This window comes from Gambusia affinis, linkage group LG13, assembly GCF_019740435.1.
Source record: "Gambusia affinis linkage group LG13, SWU_Gaff_1.0, whole genome shotgun sequence".
In the NCBI taxonomy this organism is placed as follows: domain Eukaryota; kingdom Metazoa; phylum Chordata; class Actinopteri; order Cyprinodontiformes; family Poeciliidae; genus Gambusia; species Gambusia affinis.
The window spans coordinates 18,296,806-18,323,390 of record NC_057880.1 but is presented as its reverse complement, the minus strand read 5'-3'; the positions used below and the strand labels follow the sequence as shown (position 1 = coordinate 18,323,390).

The window sequence follows — 26,585 nt, the reverse complement described above, 5'->3', positions numbered from 1 at the left end:
GTGCTTTGACTGAGAGCTTTTTTTTCTCGTTGGGATCATAATGGGATTATTAGGCTTAGTGAAATACCCTGCCTTCCTAGCTTTTATAGATTTTTTTTTGATGAATCTCTCCATTTTCCCTCCTCGCTTTGAATACAGAAAAAAGACACAAGATACATAATTAGCTCCAACAGAAAGGTCGAGTTATTTCCTCAATCTAATGATAATAATGTTTCCTTTGGCTATAAAAGCAATGGCCATACTTTCAGAAAGAACCTACTGAAATAATAATTTTCAATAATGCACCAAGACAACATGGTAATAGGATGAGAGTAAAAAGTAATCAGGAACGTCATACGTTATTCACTTAGTCTCGCTCCACCATTGAAAGCAGATATTTGCACATATTGTACAAAAACACAGTGTGTTGAAATAATGAGAGGTATTTTATTTTAGATATATTTTACTTGCATTATTGATGATAGTTTTCTAAACTGTATCTTTTGCTTCCACCCGATTCACATAGACGTTTGCTGAAATTTTGGCCCATTCCTCCTGACAGAACACTTTTCTATATGAGTAATATATCAGTGCTTTGTGATGGGCAGTGTGTAATTAATTTGGCAGTATTCTTAGTCATTTGGAAAATCCAGTTGCTCTGAAGCATTAACTTCTTGACTGATGTCTTCAGATGATGCCTCAATCTGATAAGATGTAGTGAACCCTGCAAAAACACAAAATAAATAAGTAATTTTGACTGAGTTTCTTGTGCAAATATCTTAGTATACATGAAATAAGAGAAAACTATTTTTCAAGTAACTTATAAGCGCTTGTTTTAACTCATTAAGTTTTTAATATTGATGAAGAACTGCTTGTTCCATTGGCAGATTATTTCACTTATAAAAAGACAATTTCCCATATTATAAATGAAATAATTTACCAAAGGAACAAAATCAATGTTGCTTAACAGTGATTTTTAAAATCAATTTTAAGGAATTATTTACTTAAAATAAGCTCCTATTTCTTGCTAAAAAGTTTCTTGTAAGTTAGTTTCATCTTATTTCAAGTGTACTAAGATATTTGAACCAATCCTTGGTAATATTTTGTGTTTTTGCAGATTTGTGTTTTGAACATTCAACTTTTGTGAAGCCATCTTGTCTATATGAACCAAAATATTTGATGTAGTTTGTTACAAGAGGATCCAACCAGGTACCATTAATGTCCACCAAGAGTAACCAATGTTACTGGATTTACTGGAGCAGAGTGGAGTCTATAAAGACTCCAGTGAATAATGTGGGTGATTGGATTTATGCTCTGTTCTCTGGTGACTGCCTGAATGTGGGGGAGGATGTCATAATGTACCATCGCTGACCTTGATCCCCCGGGCTGAATGGGTTCTTGTGCCTCTCGGACAGCCTTGGAGCACTTCAGACATAAAGCTTCTTTTCATGCTCTGTCAAGCTTTCAGTCGCAGCACATTTGTGCTTTTCCTCAAACAGTAAACCCGCTGCAGACATCAGCGAGTTTTATCTGTTGACAGATGGCCAAAATGTTATCTGAAGAAGGAAAGCAAGGACAGAAATAAACAGAAATTAATGAAATCTTAAAGGTGGCATATTCTGATCAGACATAACATTATGACCACCTGATGTTTTGGTGTCAAAATAGCCAACAGGCATAAAGTCCACCTTACCTCTGAAAGTGTGTGGCGATATCCGGCACCAAAATCTATTAACAGCAGATACTTCAGTCCTGTAAATTGTCATGACTCAGTTGAAATTGGTAAAAGTAAAGAGGATAGCTTGTTTTTTTGTTACAAATTGTCAGTATCTCCTTACAGTCACTCAGAATGAACTCAGTTTACAAAATAATTGCGGTTTTTGTATGAATATGTCAATTTGAGATGCTGAGATGATGTAGCATATTTAAAAAACAGAGATATGACCCTGAGTCCTAATCTGAGAGTTGGATAACAAATTCAACACCAACAACCACCCATGGTGTGCAGAAATGTTTTCCTCCAGTAAGTAAAGTGTTCATACCACACAGGGTCAACATTTCCTGCTCTCAGGTCATGTAAAGAACAAAAACAAACAAAACAGAATACCACTTTGCTTCTGATTGCTCTTTAGACATAAATTTTGCTACAAATTTAACTAAAAAGCATCTGTGACACTAAACATGTTGTGTGGCCAACTTGTTGTGTTTGATTCTAACTATTTTTTCTCATTCATAAAGTTCTTAACACAATAATTACGCTCATACTTAATGCTCTACTCACATGTTTTGAGAAAGATTTCCCCAATTTTCCAGTGGAACATCTTGACCAACATCAGATGTTGTGAGGACAAATCAAATCAGTGAGATTTCATTCTGCAGTTAAAAAAAAGAATCATTAAGAGTTTTGCATTATGATCCTTCATAAAACCTAGAAAAATATGAACAGTGACAACATCAATCATGTCTTTTCAGGATTTTGATCAACACTTGTTTTTTCCTCGACATTGTTAATAAAATACCCTCTTGCTCTCTAAATGACTGGCTGGTGGTTAAAAGCTGTAGCAGGAAACAACAGTGAGCAATTACATTCAGGCCAGACAGACTGTAGAGCCTTTTGTTTGTTCAGATAAGAGGGTAATAAACATTCAAATTACACATATAATTATTTATGTCACCACACTGTCTATTGGAAATTTATGCATGGTGAATTTAAGCATTTTGGTGTTTTTGTTTTTACTTCTTTATATATTTTTCCCCAGACTTGTGTTCCTATTTGCTATTTATTTAAGAAATCCCTAAAGAAAATGACAAATAAGCATTTTTTAACTTCATTGCTGTTTTACTGCAGGATCTCCACTTAATGAATAAAATACTATAAACCTTATCTGCTGTTAGTCTATTGCTAAGTGATGCATTTTATTTTTATGCTGTTGACAATCATATTGTTTCAAATATATGCTCTTTATGCCCACTGGTACATTTTTTTTTTTACTTCCATTATCATCTCCTGCACGCATAGCGGGAAAAAAAAACCCAATCCACCTCCAGCCATTTCTTACCCGTGTTATATACTTTGTGCAACAATGGAAGTCATGGCCTCTTAACTTAATAAAGTACTGTGTGATTTATAAAATAGCCTATTTAAATTATGTGTGTTGGGAATGATTTGATAAGGGTGCCGATAATTGTAAAACAATTATTTCTTACATTTTCCAGAAATGTTTCGTCTGGGAACCGATGGCAGACATTAAACATCAATTTGTTTTCTAGCTTCTTAACCAAAAGAGACAGTTATTGTTTTTCTGCGCAAATAGAGAAGTTTATTGTTGTTATTCATTCGTATTCCATCCAAACTTGTCCTGTCCATGGTGGTGTAGGAGCTGCTCAATCAGCTAATGGCGGAAAAACAACTTACCATGTCAGAAACACTGCTAATACGTCGTCATTGGTCGCCATACTAGCAAGCATTAGCATTTACGCCAGGCTAATAATGTGGCGAACCAGCTGTAGCGCAGCAGAGCACAAGGGGGATGGACCTTACCAAGCTCCGCCCACAACCGACCCACGTGACCGCAAGTCTCACAAGCAAAGCCTCGTAGCGCATTGTTTCTATGTAAACATGACTCCATTAGTGCATAATTTCTACCGGATTTTCACAATTTATCAGCTACTACAATGGACAGAGGAAATAACAAGTTCATGTCATCATCTGGGAGGAGGTTACTGGTTTCTCAGTCACAAGCTGGTTGCAAACCTGAGGCCAGCAGGTGTCAGTCGGTCAGTTATGGTAGATCTGAAATTTGGTTTGATGACCTCAATATGAGAAGCTACAGACTTATAAGAGGAACCAAAGAGCTCTGTTACGGTAAAGAAGCCATTTGTTTGTTAAAATTTTATGAAATCTATTTGTTCTATTTGATGTTTGTTATGAATGACGTATAATCATAAACAAACAGGGTAATTAGTCCAACGTTTAGAAACTACAGCGGCTGTAATGAGCCACAGCAAATGTAAACAAAGGTAAAATAATCCGAACAGGTGATCAACTCAAAACCATTCGCACCTTTTTAGTCTGTCTCTCTTTGTAGTTTAAGCACACTTGTTACCATATCAACTGCCTGCGCCCCGCAAGACGAGCAAAGATTACGTTAAAAACATAACATCCAGCCCGTTACGATATCAAGTTTCCAGGCTTGATATTTATTTCTGGATTATTAATCAGCGCTTCCCTGAACACAGCGATGGTTGATTTACTAGCTGTACTTGGTGCTAGAGAGGCTAACACGAGTAACAATTTAGTACAAAGCCTTTTCTGCTAAAATAAAATCTTTAGTGTGTGTCAGATACAGTACACGTTGCATATTGATCTGTTTAGCTAACGTTAGACTGTGTAGCAGACAGGCTTCAAGGTGTAGAAGTTGTATCAGAACTGCTATTATGCTTTACTTAGCTAACGGTAAGCTAGTGTTTGTGAGACTGCCACCCACGTGACCACGTAGAAAGAGCATCAGCCGATGAAAAGCGGCCCCTCTGGTAAGGTCCATTGACCCGGTGCATAAGACCCGCCCCTGGCTCTGATTGGTTGCCTTTGACCTAGCAGTGTGCACTTTCTGTACGCATAGGAGCTTCATATTTTATCAAATCAGTGATTAAATATGAAGCTCCTGTCATTACAGGTCTTGTCATATTTTTACAAATATGTAAAAATATCCCCCCCCATTACATACTTTATGAAAACAACATACTGCATCTATAAAGTTAATATGTAAAGCTATAGAGTTCCTGAAGACCTGTTAGTTGAAATAATAATAATATAAACCACCCAATGTACATATTAATGCAACCGGAGGCTTGATTTGTGGGAATAAAAAACTGGTTGGGATTAATTTACAAACAAATTACATTAAATGTAATCTGAATGCTTCCTATTATGGACCCACAGATCCAAACATTAGAAAGCCAGAATAACATTTTAGTCATCTTAAACACAAATCTGTTTTGATGTAAAGGGGAGAAGAAAGAAAAACAACAAACAAAAGAAGTGTGTTCTATTATTAAATCACATCTTTTCAAAAGGCAACAAAAAACAAAGCAAAACAAAACATTGAAAACATTTATTTACAGAGCTTAAAAATGATTTCCCATTTACAGTATAAACATTCTTAATTCCTAATTCATATTATTTGAGCTTTATGAGTCCCTGCTCTAAATTTTGTGCAGTTATGCTTAATATAAGCAGATCTAACAGATCAACTAATTAAAAAAAAAAAACATGTTATTCTTTAGTAATAAACTGAGATTTGTTCAGAGGCTGATTCAAGCCTCTGCTTATTCTTCTTATAACACCGTGAAATACTCCACACAATTTGTTTAAAAAAGTTTATTCCTTCTTAAAGTAACAAGAGGTTACTCAAGAGAAGGTCTCAATCAATCCTCAGTGACCCTCTAATCAAAGGGATGGAGGCGTGACTGGGGTCCAAGCTGAGGGCAGCCGGCCGTGGGGTGAAGCTTCATACTGGACAGCGTCCTGCACCTCTGTGGCAGAGCTGCTGTCATACATGGGAGAGACAGAGGGAGGCGCTGTGGCGGAGTGAGGCAAACTGGGATAGTGACTGGACGATCCTCGGAGAAACTGGGAGCCGAGGCAGCTGCTTAACCCCCCGTTCTGGGACACTGGAGTCAGCGGGGAGTTACTCACAGACCACAGGCTGGTGTACTGACTGGAAACACAAACACGCAGCAGCAGCTTCAGCTTCAGCATCAGATGAAACATTTTAATACAGCTGATAAAATCCTTTTTTTTTTTTTATCTCACTCTGATATATTATCAAATCTTATGGTCCAGATCTCTTTTTATTTGTATAGTTATTTGTTTGGATATTTCATTTATTTACAGTTTTGTAGACATAAACAAACGTTTTGAATGAAAAGAAGTTGTTAGAAAACAATATTGATTTATACGGCTGTTACCTCATCTCTAATAATATTACACATTTCATATTATTGTTTAAGTTCCGAAATTTTGTGCATTAAGGGTGAAAAGACAATTTTTTTACTTGCCTTTCATAGTCACACTGTTGTACCTGTTGTTGTTGTTGCACCGTGTATTACATTGTCTTGAACTGAAGTGGGCAGAGTACTCAAAAATAACAGCACCACTTCAACACAGTTTTACTCAAGTAAAATTTAACCATCCAAGATATTACTTAAGTAAGACTAAAAACGTTTGGCAACTCAAGTATTGAGTAACTGATCGAAACATTATTTAGTATTTAAAAATACATCATCTGACATCAGAAAATATAAAGCTATGTGGAAATGTTGGTATTTTAAAGACTAAAATGAAAATAATTCAATTAACAAAATCAGGCAAAAGAAACATTTTTCAAAATTAGTTTCATTCAATAAAAAAACTTATAAAACTTTATTAAAAATTGCAGCTATATGTTTTTGTCTGGTGAATTTTAGATCTTGTCATGACAATCTGAACAACACAGGTCGGATTCTTTTCGAATGCGATCCAGGCCACCTGGGTATCCGATAGTATCCGATTCAAATGTGACCTAACGTCCAGGTCGCATTCATCCGACCTGATACTCGACAAATGTCTCTATTCTTCGTCTTGATACTCGCAAGCGGGAAGAAAAACAACAACCCTGACGGAATATAATGAGGATTAAGTTGTTAATATACTGGCTCCAGTCGGACAACAACTTCAAAATTGTAAGCTATGCTTCACCGTTAGCATCCATGTTTACTTCTGCAAAAACTGAGCACTTCTTTTCATGGCAGTTGGCAAAATACTGAGAACACTGACGTTATTGCGCCCTCTACTGCGGATGAGGGACACTTTCAGGTCGTTTGCCCATTCGCTCTGGAGAGAACACATACAAGTCGCACATATTTGAAAGTGTGAACGGCCACGGCAAAAAAAGTCAGATTTGACAAAAGATTCGAATTGGGTCATTTCAGGCTGCAGTGTGAACACATTCTGAACTTAAAGGTGAGTGAGCTTTGTGAAATATCCGTTAGTAACAGGATAATGTTATTTGTAGTTGTGAAATCTAAACATATTGCTACATATTTTAGAAATGTATTTTTCTATCAAAAAATACATTAAAGTTTGTGGTTATAGTATGCCATCGTGAGAATATTACACTGAAGTTTGTTGGTTCAAGGAGCATAAATAAAAAGTTTAGAAATATTTTTAAGCTTCATGTTTTTATTTTGTAGTTTTAACTAAAGCTGCACCGCTTGTACATAAATATTATTACTTATGTCATTTGTAACCATCATTGCATATATTTTTCTTTTTATTCATTTCCCTTTTCCCCTCTGACTTAGCTGGTTTATGTTTCAAAGTATAAATAAGGAAATAAAGATGGGGAGCCAGACCTTGAGTTGGCTGCACAGGTGGAGTTGTGGGTCATGGGCATCATGCTGGAGTGGGTCGGCATCTGCAGACTGGACCAGTTATCGTGGCTGGGGAGCATCGACAAGCAGGATGATGAGTTATCTGAATATCCGGCTGCAACACAAAACCCCCCCCCCACAGTTTTACTGGTTTCAGCTTCAGCTCAAAACAAAGAATATTTTATCTATAAGTTCAGTATGGTTTAGTTTTATAAACACCAGTTCAAGATAGCTGCTGTTTTTTCTTATTGATTAAATGTTTTATTTATTTCAGTTAACGAAAATGTTCTCTCAATTTCAATTCTTTGTTATTTTGTTAGTTTTAGTTAAGTATAATAACCTGAAGACACACAATTTACAGCTCTGCCGTTTCAAACACACAACGGTAGGAGGAGTGTGGACAATTCCTCGGCTCAGAAACATTTTGTTAAAGTTTCTTGTTAAGTACGTCTGGATGCAGGAGGGACTCACTGGGGGAGTTGGACCGATGGGCGTACGGGCTGCTATAGGGCGCAGAGCGGTGGCTCCTCAAGCTGGAGTAACGCTCACAGCCATGGGAGGGTGACAGGGCGATGGGAGTCCCATACTGGCTGTGTGGACTGGTGGGGGGGCAGAGGGTTCCCGTGCCGTGAATAAACCAGCTACCCACTGGCTCCACAGAGAAGAGGATACATATTATTAACACTACAAAAAACTGAAAATATAAGTTAAAAACGTAATTTAAGAAGATTACACTGGGAGTAACCAGACTGGGGATTCTCATTAGCTTCTTCCCTCATGTCTTTGTGATCATTCCTGCAGAAAAGAGGGAATAGTTTGCATATTTTGCCTTTACATCAATATTCAGGTAAAAATTTAAGTTTAGTCTCATTCTTACCTTTCCTTTGCATCTAGAAAGGCCTTGGCAAAAGGGTTGTACTTTATTTTTAGAGCTGTTATCTGAAATTCAAGTGCATATGAAGCTCTTTACAAGCATTAACTAAAAGTGTGTTTTGTGCAAATACTGCTAGCATGATTTCTGATTTCTTCCAGTGACAGTTTTTGTTATATGAGATATGGCTGACCGCTCAGGGCACCACGGAAAAATAAAAAGGCAAAAATCAAGGTACAAGAAACTGTTTCAAAAATATGGGATTAAAGCAAAACATGTATTTACACCAACCTCTTCATTTTGATATGCTGTTACTGCGATGAACTGCGTCTCTGGGAAGGAGTGGCTGGTGATCATCCTACGTGGGCCTCCAACCCTAACGATGTGGATACGTGGCTCGTATTTGTGCAAAGAATTTAACATAATCTTAAGAAAAGTGAACAAAGCAAATAGAAATTACTTTTGATTAAATCATAATTGATTCTTGTATTTCACTTTTTTTATTCTTGCATTTTAAAATGGAAGAGAGAAGGTATACTAAAGAAGTGAATTCTACGGACAAATTTTAGAATTGGTAAACTTTAAATCTAGCATATCAACTAGATGTAGCACATCAACTTGTAAATATAATGTTAAAACTGTTTCATTTCTTAAATTTCTAACCAAACCAGCATAAGATGATTGGGCTGCTTACGTACATTGTATTGTGTGAAAATTAATGTAATAAATGTAAGAATGATGATAAAACTCATAAGAAGATTTCGGTCTTGAGGCAAAAAAATTTGATTTATATACACTATTGCCAAACTTAGCCGCAGTGCTAATGCTACAATTAAGATAAGCTACTGCTAAGGTTACTGCTAAGAACTTAAGTTTGTACCCAGTACAGCAATAGCGCTAATGCTAAACTGAAACTTTCTTGCTAACACTTTAGTCAAACTGAGCTCAGTTCAGCAAGAATACTGCTTTCCTACTAGTTAACGACAGAATTAATAGTAACACCAAACCTGCTAACAAGCAAGCTTAGTGAAAGTTACATATGTTAGTAAGACTGATTAGAGAAGTGTCTGTGTCAAACTTGATGACATGCTGGGCTTTGTAAAACTACAAGCTGCATCAAAAGTTGTTGTGATACAGCTCAGTAAATTATCTCAGTATGCTTTGCTGAGATAATTAAAGTTTTTATTCTGCTTTAGCTAGCTTATGAACCCTGTTAATGCTAAGGTCAAATTTCCTAAGAAACCGAGCTTCTTCACCCTGAGGTAGAATAAAAACATCCTGGCAGAAACTGTGAAGGAAAAGCTTTTACTGCCACCTTGTTAGGCTTTGATAGAAGAGGGTGGCTTTATGAATATTTCTGTAATGTTTTAGGCCTCTAAAGTAAAAAAGAGCAAAGGTGATTTAATGGAAGAAACAAAAATAAACAAACACACAAATTAACAAACAAACAGAAAAATAATTGTAGCAAATCAATGAAACCTGCCTTCTTCTCTTTTAAATTCATATTTGTACAATTATAATATATTTAATTAAGACTATACCTGCACTAAAGACTACAGCTGTGAAACTGCGTAATTATTGGTCAGGTGTATTGATTTGAGTTTGAAGGTTAGAAATAAAAAATCTATATTCTGGATTGATTAATTCAGAATTGCATTGTTGTTTATTAACTCTTAATTGTGCAGGATCTTATTTATAAAATAAAAATAACAAAAACTATTGTGTATGTTTATATCTTCTTTTCTGATTCTTTTTAATTTTTATTTCCACTATTTACCTTAGATAACAAATATTTTGAACATTTTTTAAAAATTAACCTATGAATGCCAAATTTTAACATTTCAAGTCCTTCTCTCTATACATTGTTTTTTTCTTTTTTCACAAAAAGTTCCACATTTGAATTCTTTTGGGAGTGATGGGTCATCCGATCCCAGCAGGTCAAAATTGTCAACATTTATTCTGGGATTAAAAAAGGAATTACAGCAAAAACTTTAAAAAGTCGTGAACAATGTGTTTTTGCCCTTTCCCTGCATGATAAAAGAAAAACATCACGAGTGGAAATCAATATAACAGAACATTTTGAAAACATGGCAAGAATAGAAATCAAATTGTAGTAATCAAAAATGTATTGTGCGAATCAGAGAAACATAAAAGTCTCCTTAATTTAAAAAATAAAGAATGATTAAAAATGCTCAAATAAATCAATTATATCCAAATGGATAGATCAATTTAATTGATAAATTGCAACAGCTTGCTTCAGCTCCACGTTTACCTGACCTCCGCCGTTGAGCTTGTTGGTGAGTTTGACTTTGCTGAAGGAGACCGGAGCCTTCATCCAGTGAGCCCCGAAGTTTGGAGAGTCTGGGTGGATGTACACGCAGCTGGGGGTCTGGGGCTCGGGTTTACCTCCCGGCACCCACTCCCCGTTCACGTACTTCCACCTGTGGTTGTCCGCCGACACAAAGTCCAGCAAGAAGGAATACATGGCGTTTGGGTCCAGTCCAGAGACGTTGACTTTCAGAACCGGGAACATGCGCCTTAAAGGAAAAACGACATAAATACTAGTAGAATAGATTGATTGATCTATCATCCATCCAGCCATCTATCTGAGGCTCACCTGCCGTTCTTTGTAACTATCATCTCGTTTGTGAGGTCCTTAAATTTTTGCCACAGCTCCCGTTCATCCAGTGACACTTTCAGGTCCCTCTCGGTGGGGTCTCCTTCTCGCTGCCGGCCTGCGGCTCACTCTCCACCGCACTGAGGAGGTGGTCCACCCGGTACTGAGCGGCCTTGCTGGGACACTCACCAGCTCCAGTCGCCATCAGGTCAGACAGCTCCAGGTTTGACAATAGCTGCGACTTTATGAGGAAATATTTAATTACCTAAGCTGTTTTGTTTCCCAGGATGAGTTTCTGAATATATAGTCGGATGAGCGGCTCCATGGCTGGACAGCTGTTTGATCTTTGCGGGCTTGTCGCTGATTGGCTGAGAGCAGCCATATTATTCAGGGCCCACAGGATGGCAGCGATTTGAATGAAGCTTTATTACATCGACCTGTAAATATTGACACTTAGATCAAAGCCACACCTGCAGCAGCCAGGCCACTGCAGGGCTGACCAGGGCCAGTCTTCAGCCGCACAAGGCCCGAAGTTAGCCCACTTTTATTCATTACTTCCTCAGCTTTTAGTTAGCATTAAAAATAGTTCTTAAGTGCGGTAGATTCATTGGAGTTCCAAGAATGCTCTCGTTTTATTTAGTTTTTTGTTGCAAAATCAGTGATTTCCAAAAACCTACAATTTCTCTAGTGAAAAATGTAAATTATTAGATTAGATTAAATTTTCAAAACACACCAAAGAGCACAGTAACTCAAAAATACTCACTATAACCAATAGCTAAAATAGTTAATCTAACAAAATGGGGCATCCATTTTTGGTTTAGCGTAACTGGGATAGTCCTGTAGAAGTAATTATTGGTGATTTGAGACAATGGACCAATATTTGCAAAAATATTCATCTTTTTGTGTCTCTATAAAGTTTTTTATATTTTGTCACATTATAACCACAAAATAAATTTTATTGAGATTTTATGTCATATACCAAATAATTTAATTTGAAACACTGAAATAAAGTAAAAGGAATAGTTCCTCTTTTAGCATGAGCGCAACCCTAAGCATACAGCTAACGCAACAATGGTTTAGATTAAAGCATAATCATTTTACAGAATAGTCCAATCAAAGACCAGAACTAACTACAACTGTGGGAGACATCTCTTTTCATCCCAAAATTATGCATTACTTTGTGCAAAATACCAACCAATCACGTTGCAGTTTGTAGTTGTAACCTGAAGATGCAAATATGTCAGCAGTGCACTATTTTTTGAGCGTAGGGACACGACTGTTTAGTCCAAGTGTCAAAGACTTGTTTTAAATCACCGGATAAGAAAGAGGGTGGAAAAAATCCTTCCACTGACCACAATAAAACATATGACATAATTTACTTCTGAGTAACACTGCAGTGTCATCCTCATAAATAACAACTGCGTTACCGTGGGGACCAGCAGAGGAAAAAACAGAAAACAAACATTAAAACCAGACATTAATGTAACGGCTACATGGCAGCCTCCATAGAGCTCTGAGCTGTTGTGTTGTGGCTGGTTTATGTTACTAACCAAACCTTGGACGTCCTGTTCATCCTGTCAGCAGAGCGAGTCTGTCTGTCTCTCTGTCCAACTGTCTGGACAGGAGTTCACAGCAGGCGTAGAAAAACAAATACCACTCAGGTCAAACTCTGAAGTTTTTGGGGCATTTTTTCAATTATGTTTCAGGCTAGTATGCAGCCAGTCTATGGAAAAGTAGATAATCCTACATTTAAAGTTATTGTATATTTGTCTCAAGTATCCTGCTCTCCTCAAGAATCTCCCTGATTATCCAAGCTGAATGTAAGAGTCCTCTGGTATTTTCTTCTCCACTACACACACAGCTCACTCGCAAATCAGGATTCCTGATCTCCCGGGGTTGTAAAGTTGTAAATGTGAGGGCTTTTATCTGTGGGTGGCAGATATTACGATTATTTATCATTTCCTAATCCATTAATCGTTTTGTCATCAGAAAAGAGACTCCTTTGTGTTGGAGGTGAGGAAACCACAGTGTAAAAATCAAGGGTGTCATAACCAGTGCCATTTCAACAGTGCTGGTGTCTCAGTCGGCACCTGAGTCTTTTCCTTCAACACCATCACCCAACACCCCCACCATGAGCCAGCCCTCACATGTTTGCAGCATCATAAATGAACATTATTGATCTATTTCTACAGCGTCAGCCAAAACCGAGAGTGCTTTTATTAGGATTTTATGTCTTTAGATTTTATGACTGTTCAGGAAGAAAATAAGTAAAGTGTTAACTAAAAAAGTAGTATGGATTTTTATTATTTTTATCTTTATTCAGCCCTTAGCAATACTTTGTAGAATAAACTATTTAATTAATTAGCTTGGATTATAGCTATACCAGCAATATCATAAAGTTTTACTAAACATTTTTGTCTACTTTCTAGTGCAAATATCTTTATACACTTGAAATAAGATAAAACTAACTCACAAGTAGCTTTTGAGCAAGATAGAGTATGCTGTTTTAAGTAGGCAATGTCTTAATATTGATGTTAAAAAAGTGAGATTATTTCAACAAGACATTTTCTCAAGTTATAAAAAAAATGTTTATCAATATTAAGTACTAAGATAATTGCACAAGAAACTAGACCAAACATATTTAGCACAAGTTTGTGTTTTCGCTATGCATGACATATGGAAAGTTTGGTATGCTGTTTTATAACAGCTTGAAGTTCTCATCAGCTGTTTTAACTGGTCTTCATGATGCTGTTTGTTGGCTGATGTTTTCTGTAAAACCTCTGTGGCTGCTAAGGAAAGGAAAAGAGTAAAATATTTAATAGTTACAAAGACTAGAAAACACTGGATCTCTGAAACATTTTATTTAAACTCACAGAGGATTGAATGAAGGAATAAAGAAAAACTCAAATACCCATACCTGGAGCTCAACCCTGGATGACAATGATAAAGGGAGCAGAGCGACTGAACTGTCCAACAGTTTTTAGTACACACCTGGGATAAGTAATATGCCTGCATGCCAGCTGGCTTTGACCAACATGTTTGTCTTCTCCAGCGCTCCTTCCAGCTCTTCCCTGTTTGCCTTTGGTCCATCTTCACACAGAAGTGAGAGAAGAGAGGACTCCACTAGCTTGCCCATATCTCTGCTCAGAAACATAACCCATTCTCTTATGCCTTTTCTAAAATGATCTTTCTATTTAGTAAATATTTTGGGTCAAGCAAAAATAAATGCATAAAAAGTATTCCAAAACCGTGAACACTGACCTTAACTGAGGTGCATAAGGTCTGCAAGGCTTCAGTCACTGGTTTGGGTTTGTGTAACCTCCTAGATAAATTGTTGATTGTCCCTCTGGGAGTTATTTTTCAGATGGAAAGGCCTACTACTTTAACATATTTTCTTCCTTTGTGGATAATGACTCACAACAGTTAACTTGAGTTACAAAGACTTAGAAGTGTATTTGTAACCCTTTCCAGACTGAAACGTGAATATGTTTGATTCTCATATTTTCTTGAATTTCATTACATTGGGGCAGCAGGTGTTGCTCTTTTAGATATTTTTAACTTATCATCAGACAAATCATATTTAAGTTTGCTTACTTAGTGCTAAGTCAGTTTAAAAACTCTGTATTTGTATTTACTCATATTATCTTTGTCTGATATTGCAATTTTCTTTGATGATCTGAAACACTTAAGTGTGACAAAAAAGTTTAACAGAATAAATCTGCAAGTGGGCAAGCACTTTTTCACAGTGCTGTATTACTTGTAATTAGCAAGTGACATAAAGCACGTCTCTTACTAAACACAAGATTGAAATATTTCTGTTTTTTACATTTAGTTTGGGGTTTGAGCCTTTCCCAGTCTGCAGCAACCTGGCTAACTTGATTTCTGTGATGTGTGTCACCTGTGCACACAATTTGTTGTGTTGTTAAGATATTCTTAACAGTGTGCTACTTCTCAAGAGCAGCCATAGTCGTACCCGACAACACAGCACACTCGGGTGACAACACACTTTGCCTGCTGGGTGCAAACTTGCTTCAGGGAGGACTCTGTAGCGAGGCCGCGTTTACTCACCAGACAGCTGCAGCAGACCTGTTCAAACCCCATCAGCTGCAGACAACACAGGACGACATGTGTTTCCACATGTTCAATACTAATGCTAACACTTAGCCTTAAATTGTAGACTGGTATGGAAAAAACTGCCTTCAAATATAGCTAGCTAGCTTAAGTAACTATCTTAAATCTTCCTCTCATTGAAGTTTGTGTGAATAGACATGGTGTGTTCTAGTCTAATCTCATTTCGCAGACCTGTAAAGCACAGTTGTGAAATTCAACACATTAAAATGACTATGACCAGATGGCCACGAAGATAGCAAATTACTGCACCAAGTGTCCCATAAATCATCCCAGCTAATATTGAGCAAATAAAACCCGGGCAGGTGGGATGAATTGGCTTGTTATTTAAAAGCCCAACCAGGGGATTCGCAAACTCTCCATTTGACTTCATCTCTAATTGCTTTTATTTTCGGTATTTCTCATGGATGTGGGGAATGTGCTTATGGTACAGCCGGACGGTAGAGGCAGGAGAGGCCGCCGTCTCGTCATGTTTGTTTGTGGGGTCAATGGGATTTCACACCGAGAAGTTGCCAGATCAGCTCTTCTTTTCTTTTTTTTTTACATTTCTTTTCTTGCCTTAAATTTGACATGCAGGTTCATAGCTCATAGAGATTTCACACTAAAAAGTTCATGTTATAAAAACAAAAGACTTTACCCTTACAAATTCACAACGTATGAAGTCCCATTACGATTTAACACCTATTTTTCAATTGAGGAAGCAACAGCTATACAACAATAATAACAAAATTAAATCCCATACAAATAAATATGTGATCAGGTGAATCCTTTGGGGATTTTTCCAGGTGAGTCCCATTGGAAGGAGACTCAGGTGCTGTTCTTGGTTGAATGGGAACATCTTCGATCCCTCCCAGAATGAGCAGGAAAGTGAGACTGGAGGAAGGTATGGATTGGATTCGCTTGAATCTTTAAAAATTTCTTTGTATGAAAAGCAACTGGGTGGAGGTGAATTGGGAAGACAATGGTAGATGTTGGTTGGGTGGAAAAGTCTGTATAGCCACCATCAGAAATCAACTTCAGTGGGTTGTAACATCAGTTTATTTATTTTGCCTAACTTCATAAGTGAAAATTCACATTATTAGGATGAACACATTAAATGTTTTCCCTCCTGTGTCAAACTGCCCCAGCGTGCCCATGTGGTTAAGTCATGAGCTGCAGAGCTGCAGCTTTCAGAAATCCTTTATTTGAGAGACAGTCGGAGTAGGACAGAGACAGAAAGTTGTGGGAATCAAGATTTTAAAGCGACCCTCTCTTGTTTCAGGGGCTGGGAAACAGAGCCCACAGAACAAATGAGAAGTAAACACGCAGCCACAGGAAGCCATTTACTGCAGCAGGGGCCAATTAGGCCCCAGCAGGTGTTCTGGACTGGGTCCTCTTTGGTCCTGCCTTACCTCCGTCTGGCAGAGCGCCGACCCAGGCTGAGGAAACAACGGGCAGTTTCATTTGCTCAGCAATTTGAAGCAAAGTATTCCTACAGGAGGGCCCCTAAAATCCTTTATTATACCCCCTTTGTCCTCTGCCCCACCCCCTCCAAGTGCAAGTCATTAGAGAAGACAATTACATCCTCCTTATGAAGCTTGACTTTTACAGGAGGGGAATATAAGACAGGATCTCTCTCATGGAAGACCCCCGGAGCGTATTGCTGTCTTCACACCCAGACAGAAGTGAGACGAGACGGTCAAAATCAAAGTCAATCCTTAGGGAAGAGAGAGCAGACACAACAGGGGCTGAAATTAACATCCATGAAGAACCTAAATGATACTGTCTCTTACAAGCAAATGGCCCGCAGCTGTTTATTACATCTTCATGCGCTGTTCTTCTTGAACTAAATAAACAAACCTTGACTATTGCCATTTAGCTTGGGGATCATTTATTTGATTTAATTATAATAGCAATTTTAAAATGTATATCCTTTTGTCAATTCGAAAATACTTGAGTAACCCCAAAGGGAGATTGAAAGTTGTTGTAACTCAAATTATTTAAGATTCTTCAGAGTTGTTGTTGGAGATGGTGATAGGTGTTGGCAGGAAGAATCTCCTGTAGCTTTCAGTTTTACAGTGACTTTGAAGAAGCCTCTGACTGAAGACACCGGTTTTCCTACAAAGTCTCATTAAGACGATGCTCAGGGATGTGAAAACATCAAATGTAATTTTATTTCCATGAAATAAATTGAACTGAAATTAGTCTGACTAGTTGTTTCTTATTGAAAAAAAAATTCCCCCATTTTATTGATTCATTTTTACAGTTTTTATCAGTTTCTCTTTAGTCCAGTGATTACTTTAGTCAACTTGCAAATAAAAAAAATGACATAAAATATTCTTCTTTCATATTTTTCAAAGCTGTATATCATAAAAGCCATACTGTTTCGTTCATTTGGCAGCTTGATCCTGCTGTGAAAACGGTGAGGGGCCAATTGTATGGCTACAGAGAAGAATCTCTGCTGCCCCCTTGTGTTCATTCCGTCAAAGAGCGACCATAAAGCCCCAATCCAATAACGTTCAGTTACATTTCCACCATATGGTGTCCCCAAAGTTTATTTAAATGGACCAAAATGTGGGCACAGATGGAGAACACGCAGCTACGAACTGAACTTAATCTGCATTTGGTCCAAGAGTCTCTCAGTTATTGTCCTTCTATAAGTTTACTGTGTTTTCTGCATCTTTAAGATAAATTTAAAAGATGTTTGTGGGACAAGGGACCATTATCTCATTTATGACTCAGTGTAACAATGTCTCACTGAGATGTAACTGTATTGCTAAAAGAAACAAAAAATCTAGCGAGACTGAATTAAGTAACAACAAATTGATTTTCTCAATGTCACAATGAGCAACCAACAGCCTAAAAATAAACTTGACAATTTAAGGATTGAACTGTATTAGTTGTGTCTTTGTGTTTGCTGCATATTACCTTTGTGAGGAGAGAGCAAGTCTTAGGTCGTGTATCTTCAAACATTCCTCCAGGTGGCGCAGGAGGACTGGAAACGTCAGCTGAAGACAGCTAGAAAAAGAAAAAGAAAGTAAACAGTGGAAACAGAGATGAGTATGAGCAGACATACTGTTGAAACCAAAAGTTTACATACATTAAATCAAAAGACACTTTTGTTTTTTTATTTTTTACTCACTGTCTGAAGTTGAATCAGACTAACTTCTCTTGTTTTTAGGTTGGTTAGAATTAACAACATTATTTCTATTTGGTAAATGCCTCAATAATGAGAGAATTTATTTCTTAAAACATGGTTTTTCTTTTTTGATAATGATTTGAAAGTCAAAAAAAAGAAAAAAAAAAAGAAGAGAGAACTGTGGAGCTGCACACTTCTGGTTCATCTTTGCTGATAATTTCCAGATGCTTAAAGGTGCCTCATCCCTCTGTTCAAAAAGTTATATGCAAGTACAGACATGATGGGAATGTCCAACCATCATGATGTTCAGGAAGGAGACAGGTTCTGCGTCCCACAGAATAACTTGTTTTGGTCCAAAATGTGCAAATTGACCCTAAAACAGAACATAAAGCCCTAGTGAAGATGCTGCTGATGACATCAAGCTGATGTCATCATCCACAGTGAAACGTTTCCTGTACCGACACGGGCTGATAGGCCACTCAACAAGAAAGAAGCATTTACTTCAAAAGAAACATAAAAATGAACACAGGAATAAAAATCTTCATTTTTGGAGACTTGTCCTCCCAACCCCACTGAGGGACAAGGGTGAACAGAAAATGGATGGCTGGATATGGCCAAAGGGTTCCATTTTGGTTTCATCAGACCAAAGTGGAACCCTTTGGCCATATCCATCCATCCATTTGATGCAAGTAGAAATACTTTTGATAATTTTAACCAAAAGCAAGAGAAGCTTGGTCTGGTTTAACTTCAGATGGTGGGGAAAAAAGGCAAATTTGTATTTTTATTTAGTGTATGCAAATTTCTGGTTTCAGCTTTAAGCACAGATTACAGATCAGAGGATCTTAAAATTATACTATGGAGATCAGTAAATGCAGACTTCTTGCTTCATTATTCGGCCATTCCTGTAGACTATGAGGTGCTTCAAATATACCTGCTCCGGCTGTATTTTTAATAAGCTGCTTTGAAAGAGCAGCTTGGGATGTGTAGTCGGAAAACGGCTATGAAGTGTCAGTATTTGGGGATTTGGGCTGCTATCTTGAATTGGCCTCATTCTCTGTCTCCAGGGTCCATCTGTGCTTTCATTAGCTGTCTATCAAAAGACGCTGTTGAAGAGAGAAAAGAAAAAAAAATCAGGAACCCATCTTGTTCTTTTTTGGTAATCCCTCTCGTCAGCCAAGAGCATCCTCCCACACCGCAGCTATCTTCAGTTTTTGCAATGAACAAAAAAAAGACAAAAATAAAGGCAGGAGGAGTGAGTCCACCTACTCTCCCACAGAGCTACCATCCTACTACCTGATCCCCAACACACCTCAGATTTTAGAAGCAAAAAATGACTTCAGAAACAGCAAGGAAGGAAAGAAGCAGCAGATGCAGTGACTGGCAAAAGTATTCATACTCTTGGAATATTTTCACATTTTATAATTTCACAACCACAAAAGCAAGTAAATTTAATTAAAATGTGATGTAATAAACTGTACATCTTTGTAAAAAAAAATTAACAGCAATATTTTTGGTTCATTTTGCCCAACATAAAGACAAATAAATGTGGCTGTTCATGTTTCAAAGTCATGTTTTCTCCATGTTATATGAACATTTCAAACAGGTCAGACGTCCAAACTAAATATTTAATTCACCAACAAAATATTTAGTACTTAGAGGTATTTTGCTCACAAACTAAATATTTAATTTGGAGTTTACATAGAGATCTGAAGCACTTTTATTTTCATAATCCACTTCTGCTTATCTGTAAGCCAAATTTCATATTACCGTAACTAAATATGTAGTTTGAACCTAAACATTTAGAAACCTAAATGTTTAGTTAGCTAAATCTAAATGTAAACATTTAGAGATCTAAATGTTTAATTAGCTAGCTAAATATTTAGCTTGCTAAATATTTCCCAGCGCTACGATGGAATGCTTTAGAGTTTAGACCAATGTTTCCTGAACTCTTCCATTTTCTAACTCACAAATTAAAATATTGGAGGCTTGTAACTCTCACTCTTAACTCAAAAACTAAATATTTCATTTGGAGTTTACATAAAGATCCGCAAAACTTTTATTTTCATATTCCACTTCCACCAATTTTCATATTAATTAAATATTTAGTTTGTAGCTAAATTTTTAGCTACAAACTAAAAATTTAGTTTGTAGCTCCCACACCGCAGCTATCTTCGGTGCTACAGGCTAAATATTTAGCTAGAAATCTAAATGTTTAATTAGATAGCTAAATATTTAGCTTGCTAAATATTGTCCAGAGCTAAGATGGAATGGTTAGACCAATGTTTCCTGAACTCTTCCAGTTTCTAACCCACAGATTAAAAAATTGGACACTTGTGACCCTGACTCACAACTAAATATTTAATTTGGAGTTTACAAAGAGATAACTGAACACCAAACCAAATATCAAAATATACAACATGGTGCTTTAATTTACTTGAAAGTCCTGTTTTGAATTCTTTTCAACATTTCTGAAATGCAAACGCTTTCTCGTTATCATTGCTGGTATTTAGGTTAATTTCTGACCCCAGTTCTATACATTTTGGGTCTGGATCTGAATGTTTTGAACTGGTTCAGATCACAAGTGACAAGCTAATTCCCAAGAGTCGATGACCACAGCTTTTAAGATGTGGCTCTGCTTCAACAGATCTGACTCAAATATTTATGTCATTAGCAGGACTCTGTGGTACTGGATCAGGGACGCATGTAAAAGTTACAGAATGCTGACCCAGGAGGACAGGAGTTTGACAACTCTGGTTCAAAATAAAAATGGTCTAGTTAAAGACCATTTTAACTAGCTCTGGTCTGGTTTAGTTCAGACTAGATTCTGAACTACACCAGTTCAGAATCTGGAAGGCTAATTAAGCTTTTATTTTTGCAAAGAAGAAAGTGCTTAAATTTTCTTCTAGACATGCAAAGTGGTAGAGATCTAATCCAAATGATTTACATCTGCATCTTCTGTGAATGGTGGTTCTTAAACCCTTCAGATTGAAGACAAGTCGAATATCAATACATGGCGCAAATTTTACATTTTTATTGTTACTGAAAATCCCAGTAAAGTACATGGAAACTTGTGAATCTAGCATGATTAAATGTGAACACTTTTACAGCGCTGTAAAAAGCTAATATAGATAAAAGTTGTATGAAACAGGTTAATTCTTCTTTTAATGATCCATAAATGAAGACGAGTCATGGTTCTGATTTCTATTGGAAGACTCTGCTCTCTCATGCCGCTCTGTCCTTGAGAAATTTCTCTGTCACGGAACATTACAGAGCTTTTTGGGCCAGGTCCCTGCAGAAAACATTCATTTCTTTCCTTTCTCATAAAGGTGCCGCTGGTTTAACAGTTCAGTTGCCACAAACAGAAATACTATCACTTCTAGGGCAAGAAGGACTGGCAGTTCTCTTCTTAGTGCTGCAAAGTGTTAACGATGAGGCGGAGGCAGGACCCATCTGTTCTTCTCTCTGACACTATAAATCAGCTCCAGATAATGTTGCTGTGCTTCGTCACTGACCTAGAAAGTGATCTTAGGGCTGAGGAGGATTACAGCGATTTCCTTTTCATTTGTTATCCAAAAAAGGATTTGAATTGCAGACAAAAAGTAGCAATAAAAGCACAAGAAAATGATGAAAACAACTGTAAAAGTAAGAAAATGAACAGATTGTTGCTTGCTCCTTGCTGCTGAGATAGTAAAGCCGCCCATAGAGAAACAGAGTCATGAATAGCTTGGCTTCAGGCTTAAATCAGTCCAACAGACAAGGCTGCAATTGAAAAGACACAATAGACAAGGAGATTACATAACTTTTGGTCAACAAGCCAGATGATGATATCTGTACAGGAGCCACTGAGGACCAAACAGGCCCTCGTACAGACTGGTTCGGTCCTGATATGATCCGAGTCTGAACCCATGTGGAGCATCTGTCCTGCAAGTTGCTTTGATTGTAACAAGGTGTTTACTGTGTGGACATGCATGAGACAGAAAGTGAAGTATTACACTGGACCACATTGTGACAAACTTTGTGGCAATGTCTGAATATTTACAGTACTGCTTTCCAAAACTGTTGGTGAAGAACAGAAAATTCCAGTTGCCAATGAGCAGAGTTTGTTTCCAAAACCAGCAGGTCGTTTCTATGCATCTAAAATACAGGGAATCGACTGAAATCTCATGGAAAAATGCAATCAGATTTCATCCTTGAGTAAAAACCATGTTGATGCTACTGCCATTTTTTTTATATTCAAAGAAATCAACTAGGCAAATGTTACCTGAGGATTAATGTGAATGTTTTTCATACAACTTTGGTAATTATCAATAACAAAACCCTGGATGGATTGACCAGAGTGAAAAAATGGTCAATATTATTGAATTTTCAATAGTTTAATGGGTTTTATTAATACATTCTGGTCCTTTAAGAACATTCAGATTTTGGATAGGGCCCAAAATGACAGAGTTTGACACCCCATTCTAGTCATGATGGTTTTTTTTTTGGCAATCCAAGTTTCAAGCGGCTGACCCAAATTGTCCAGGTCAGATGAAATCAAAGTAGTAAGGATGTTCAAGATCAACCCAGGAGCCACCGAGGCGTTGGTCGATGTTGAAAACATTGAGTGTGAAGACTGAGAAAGGAAAATCGCCACTAAAACAATCACCTTCAAGCATCTGCTCTCAAATGGGACAAACTCAGTGCACTTCAACAGAAAATATTTCATAACCAGAAGAGATAAAGATTCATCTTGTTGATAAGATAACTTTCTCAAGGAGCCAAGGTGAGAGTTTACCAACTAGCAAGCATGATAGAGGAAGCATTATGATATCAGTCGATTAGCTTCTTGTACTGTTGGTGCGTTGCACAAAGTAGGTGGATTAAGAAAGAGCCACTATTTCTAAATTATTCAACTTTACATCATATAAACAACTAGTCAGTTCAAAGAATTTAAGCCAGAAGCTTATTAGTGGTTACCAAAAGTTTTCCTACAAATTTCCTACAGATATTTGGTCAAATATTAGTCAGGTGTGCACTTATAATTGAGCAAATTTTGAGCTCCTGTGGAAACACTTGATCAAGCTGCAGTCTGTCATTTGTTTTCTGTCCATCTCCCAGTCGAGAAGAGCTCAAATTAATCGATAAAATCTCAAGATTCTGAATAAAAATCCAGATTTTATGGAAGCATTTACAACACAACAATGTAACTCATTCATTCTGATTGTTTCAAACAAACCACAGATGACAGAAACACCTTGTTACCCAGTTACAGAAAGTGCCCGAATGAACTTCCAGTTGAATGTAATTATTGTTTGGTGATCTAATATGCACAAACACACAGGATAAGGTGAAATCAATCAATACAGAAGCGCAAAGGTCCTTCTATAACTTTATTTCTCTTCCACTGTGACATTGACTGTATTTCATTTCCTGATCAGCTGTTTTTCCCTGAGTAAACACTTCCAGGGTAAAAACAAAGTTATTGCAGAAAACAATGGAGAACATCAAGGCTGCAAAATACCTAACTCTAAAAAAAGAGATACAGGAAATAATAAAGTGTCATTCTTGTACAAACATTAGTGGCATGTTTAGTTTGATGTATCGACATATTTTGGAGGTAATTTCCTGCAGGAATGGTGCACCTGGGAACGCATGCAGCACTCATTGGTCAACCCTGCTTAACAGGAAATCTAAGAAGCTTAAAACGCTAATGCCCAAATGGCTCTAGGTAGCTGCACGGCAGAAACAAAGAGCCTTTATGAAAATGCTGTCTGGGAAACAGCGACAAGAACAGACCTAAAGACCACAAATCAGCAAGAGAACAATACACAAGAAGAAACTAATAAATCTAAGCAATTTAATATGGCCAGTTTGTATAAGAACTTTTTTTTTTTTACTTCAAAATTAATACAAAATTTCAGCTGATAAAATATTTGACCGTATCAATATTTTGTGATAAGGGTGAATTCAGGTAAATTGGGGCACTTTTTTTCTTTGTAATCAAATTTAACAATTAACCTATAATGTGTTTTATAGCTTTGAGTTCTTCAGTTTGTGAGAAAAGTTAAGTATGTTATTTTATGAAAGCATGGCTCTCTGCTTTTATCATAACTGAGACAAAATTATATTTGACACGTTTAGCAAATTGGCACAATTTAACTGTAACTGTGATACTTATTATGAATGCTCACCAGTTTGTTAAATAAAAATAGTAAACCATATTTGCGTTGATCTGTCACTAAAATGGTCAAAGTTTTACAAGCTCTGTGAAGCGCTGATATAATTACCAACAGCTTGACTCTTTTCTCATAACTTTAGATAAATGTAAATTCTGTTAAATAAATAAATTCATTTGAAAATATGATCCAGTCTTCCTTGCTCTTTCTTTTCTCTACCTACCACGACAACCCACATAATAAACTTTTACTGCGTTCAAAAATGTGTAAATTTAAATCTGTATATCAGATCTTATGTGCTGACAACAGTGATAGGCTATATTTCGTTTAGAACGTCTCAATTTACCATGTCATTTGGTAAAATGGGACAAAAAGGTACTAATTTAGAAAATATATTTGACCGACTAAAAGGAGTTTCGTTTTGATGCTCAGATCATACATTTTTTCCTGTCCCATTTTTCCTGAATTCACCACATCACTGATTGATCAAGTGAACCCAATTAGCAGAAGATAAAAACCAAAGAATCCGCGCTGGGTTTCAGTCAGTCTGTGCTTGAGTCGCTGATGTTCTCCAGCAGTTTATTGTTCTCCAACAAAAGGAGAAGAGCGCTTTGGCTGCCTCCGCTGACCTCAGCCAATCCACAGACGCCCACTGGAAATAAATCCGTGTGCAAAGAGAAACTGAGAAGAAAGTGAGAGCAAAATGGCATCTGAACTTGAACCAAGACGATTTAAAAAGAAAAAAAAAACGTGAAAGAACGTGACTCTTCTAAACCTGAACTGTATTATTGAATGTTTCTTATCTAAAAGTAATCTGCCCTTTGTGGCATTTTAAACTTAGTGACATCTTTTTAAATCCTGACATCCTCTTAGAGTAGATCTCCTTCACTTGTCTGAAGTCTTGTAAATAAAACGAATTAGTCCGTCATGCCTTTCTTCCAACTTAATAATAATGATAAAGATTTGAAGTCAGGTGTCAGCAGCCTTTGAGGTGCGGAAGTGCTGAAAGTTTGTCTGCTTTCACCAAAGCAGCTGCATTTTCCACTCCTTTCAGCCACTCTTTGCATTTCCTCACAACGGTCTCATCCACATCCCCGTCCTCATCCTCGTACTCCACATCATCGTACTTGTATTGATCGTTCAGCAGAGATATTTTAACAATGGCGGTAATGTCCTGCTGTTCCGCGCTGTCCGTCTTGCCGCCCGGAGCGCAGCACTTGGACGCTCCGTGCGCCTTTTTGGACGGAAAAACTCGCCGGTGCCGAAAGTCCGCGGAGGCGCAGCACTTCTGCTGCTTGGCCATCATCTGCTTCTCCAGGTTCCGCTTTTTAATAACTAGAATGGCTTCAGGAGTGAGGCTGAGCGAGAACTGGATCTCCTTCTTTGTTTCCTCTTTCCCACTGAGATGTCTGGCGGAGTCCATTGAGCTGGAGCGCCTTATTCCCAAGGATGGCTCCTGCGGTTTGGGCACCGACAGCCAGGAGGACTTTCCCTGAGTCTCTTGCCCTGAACTGGGCTTCTGAGCTTGGCTTTTATTCTTCTCCGGCTGCGATCTTCGCCCCAGATTCCGCAGGTTTGCTGATGCCCAGGAACTGGGCTGTTTTCCCTTTTCGGATCCAGATTTGCCGGCTTGTGCAGCCTGAGAGTGGTCTGCGTTGCCCTTCTTTTTCCCAAATAGTTCCCTGCCAGGAGAGGAGATCCGCTGTTGGAGGCTGATCGGAGGAAAAGGCATCTTTACGGTCAGAAATAATGAAGAAAATCAAGACATAAAAAGCAGCGAGTGTATCCTGAAAAGCCCAGCGCAGAGCGAATACAGGCGCTCTGTAGGCATTATCACCGGAGCGGTGGTGCACCTGTTGTCCACACAGGCTCGAGTAACACACACACACAAAGACACACACACACATCCTGGCTCTTTTATTGTGGATCTGGTGGAGGAGGGCGTGGCCAAGAGGCGAGCCAAACAAAGAAACGGAAAACCTAATTACGTCATTTAAGTTTTTTTAGGGCCTTCCCTAAAACAATGAATCACATCAACCTCCTGATGGTCACACTGTTCATATAATACACTGTTTCTATTTATTCTCCCTTTTTGGGGATAATGCAAAGTTGTGTTTGAAACAATCTCATGTAGAATAATTCATCTGTTTGTATTTGTAATTTTAACACTTATCTCAATCTTAAATTTCTCAGATTGCAAAATGACATAAAATACTCTCTAATTTTAATGTCAAATAATCAAGTTAATTTAGACCAGAGATAAGATTCAAGCTACCTAAAAAAAAAAACAAAAGAAAATAAAGA

At 37.5% G+C, this 26,585-nt stretch overlaps 2 protein-coding genes and 1 long non-coding RNA gene across 7 annotated transcripts; all 3 read right to left on the bottom strand.

Moving 5' to 3' along the window:
- Nucleotides 1-406: 406 nt before the first annotated feature.
- Nucleotides 407-4,083, bottom strand: LOC122842909. 5 transcript variants are annotated; one of them, XR_006372644.1, is made up of 5 exons: nucleotides 4,043-4,083; nucleotides 2,261-2,352; nucleotides 1,673-1,731; nucleotides 1,352-1,535; nucleotides 407-703 (listed from the first exon to the last, which is right to left on the bottom strand). It is a non-coding gene; the product is annotated as an uncharacterized LOC122842909 (long non-coding RNA). The 5 variants fall into 5 exon arrangements; XR_006372646.1 differs by lacking the exon at nucleotides 4,043-4,083 and adding an exon at nucleotides 3,395-3,438 and having other exon boundaries at nucleotides 1,342-1,535; XR_006372643.1 differs by lacking the exon at nucleotides 4,043-4,083 and adding an exon at nucleotides 3,395-3,438.
- A 1,153-nt stretch (nucleotides 4,084-5,236) lies between these two features.
- On the bottom strand, nucleotides 5,237-11,085 carry tbxtb (T-box transcription factor Tb). Its single transcript, XM_044137194.1, is given in 9 exon segments — nucleotides 5,237-5,699; nucleotides 7,375-7,507; nucleotides 7,864-8,040; nucleotides 8,126-8,187; nucleotides 8,270-8,331; nucleotides 8,555-8,689; nucleotides 10,536-10,800; nucleotides 10,881-10,986; nucleotides 10,989-11,085. Coding segments are annotated over 9 exon segments (1,308 nt in total). The 3' UTR covers nucleotides 5,237-5,428.
- Nucleotides 11,086-21,152: 10,067 nt separating this feature from the next.
- prr18 (proline rich 18) lies at nucleotides 21,153-26,322 on the bottom strand. The gene has a single exon (XM_044137195.1). The coding sequence runs from the start codon at nucleotides 26,011-26,013 to the stop codon at nucleotides 25,258-25,260; it is 756 nt and encodes a 251-aa protein (XP_043993130.1). The 5' UTR covers nucleotides 26,014-26,322; the 3' UTR covers nucleotides 21,153-25,257.
- Between the last annotated feature and the right edge of the window lie 263 nt (nucleotides 26,323-26,585).

Bases quoted from the DNA above. Each gene is read 5' to 3' on its own strand.
- prr18 (XM_044137195.1), bottom strand. From the start codon at position 26,013: ATGCCTTTTCCTCCGATCAGCCTCCAACAGCGGATCTCCTCTCCTGGC.